Raw genomic sequence first — 1,066 nt, forward strand, 5'->3', positions numbered from 1 at the left:
ATTACTCCCATCTGACCACCTCCAGGTGTCTCTGAACAGGCCGATCCATGATCGTGTTTCATCAGAACTCTTAAATGTACTGACTGCTTCCTTTAACTGTTCTACTCCACTGGCCAGGTCTGTGTGGTTCTCTCTGCAGTAGCTCTGAGCCTCACGCCACTTTTTTTCATTGTCAATGAAATGTAGTGATTTGTTTTGTTCTGTGGAATAAAGAGAAAGACAAGACTCATAAGAAATGTACATTTCTATCTTTAAATGTATCTTTAAATAGATTTTCTAAAGACACAACTTAAAATAGCTTGAAACCTTCAAAACTAAACTACCAACATTATGGGAATAACCACAGCTGTGACATTATGCTCAGGATGACTTTGCTCTGTGTGGCAGAGAAACAGTTTTCTGATCAAAGGTCTGGTATGAAATTTTGTGTGATGACATTTGGCACCACGAGATGGTGCAGCAAAGCAAAAGAACAGTGTCCTGGTGTAACATGAGAGGCAGAGAAAGCACCGTGGGAGGACGGGTATTCAAATGAGCAGGATAGCACACAGGGGCTAAAACACCAGCAGCCAATTATCACATCTTCTCATTTTCATTAGAGATGAGCTGTAGATATGTTTAAATACAAACACTTTGTTTAATTAATACAATTATTGTCAAATATTCTCACCATTATAGCAGATAAAGGAGTAAACATGAGAACAACCAAAATCCAACAACCCACTGGAGCTGTCAATCACTACACAGTTCTCAAGATATCCGCCTCCATCATTAGGTTCACCTCCACTCCATTTCACATCCTCAGCAATGAACTCCACTCCTGGCAGAGACCAGTACCACCTCCTGTTTTCTTTTCCTAAGATGCTGTACAGCCCAATCCAGGCGTTTCCTTGATTCTCTGTAGAATCTGTGTACAGTGTCTTCATATCTTTCATGTTAGGCACTGTGGCCAGGTCTTTATATCCTTCTCTACAGTAGCGCTGAGCTTCGTCCCACGTTTTAGGCTCTTTAATAAAATAGTATTTATAGCCTTGGCATAAAATCAAGGAACACTGACCTAAAAACA

At 40.4% G+C, this 1,066-nt stretch overlaps 1 protein-coding gene across 1 annotated transcript; it reads right to left on the minus strand.

Annotated features, from left to right (window-relative positions):
• Nucleotides 1-16: 16 nt before the first annotated feature.
• LOC121814066 (lithostathine-1-beta-like) lies at nt 17-1,052 on the minus strand (the record flags this gene model as incomplete). The annotated part of the gene is made up of 2 exons (XM_042218062.1): nt 17-200; nt 671-1,052. Coding segments are annotated over 2 exons (566 nt in total), but the record flags the coding sequence as incomplete, so codon positions are not given.
• Between the last annotated feature and the right edge of the window lie 14 nt (nt 1,053-1,066).

This window comes from Haplochromis burtoni, unplaced genomic scaffold, assembly GCF_018398535.1.
Source record: "Haplochromis burtoni strain Fernald_Lab_line unplaced genomic scaffold, NCSU_Asbu1 Contig_7178, whole genome shotgun sequence".
In the NCBI taxonomy this organism is placed as follows: Eukaryota; Metazoa; Chordata; class Actinopteri; order Cichliformes; family Cichlidae; genus Haplochromis; species Haplochromis burtoni.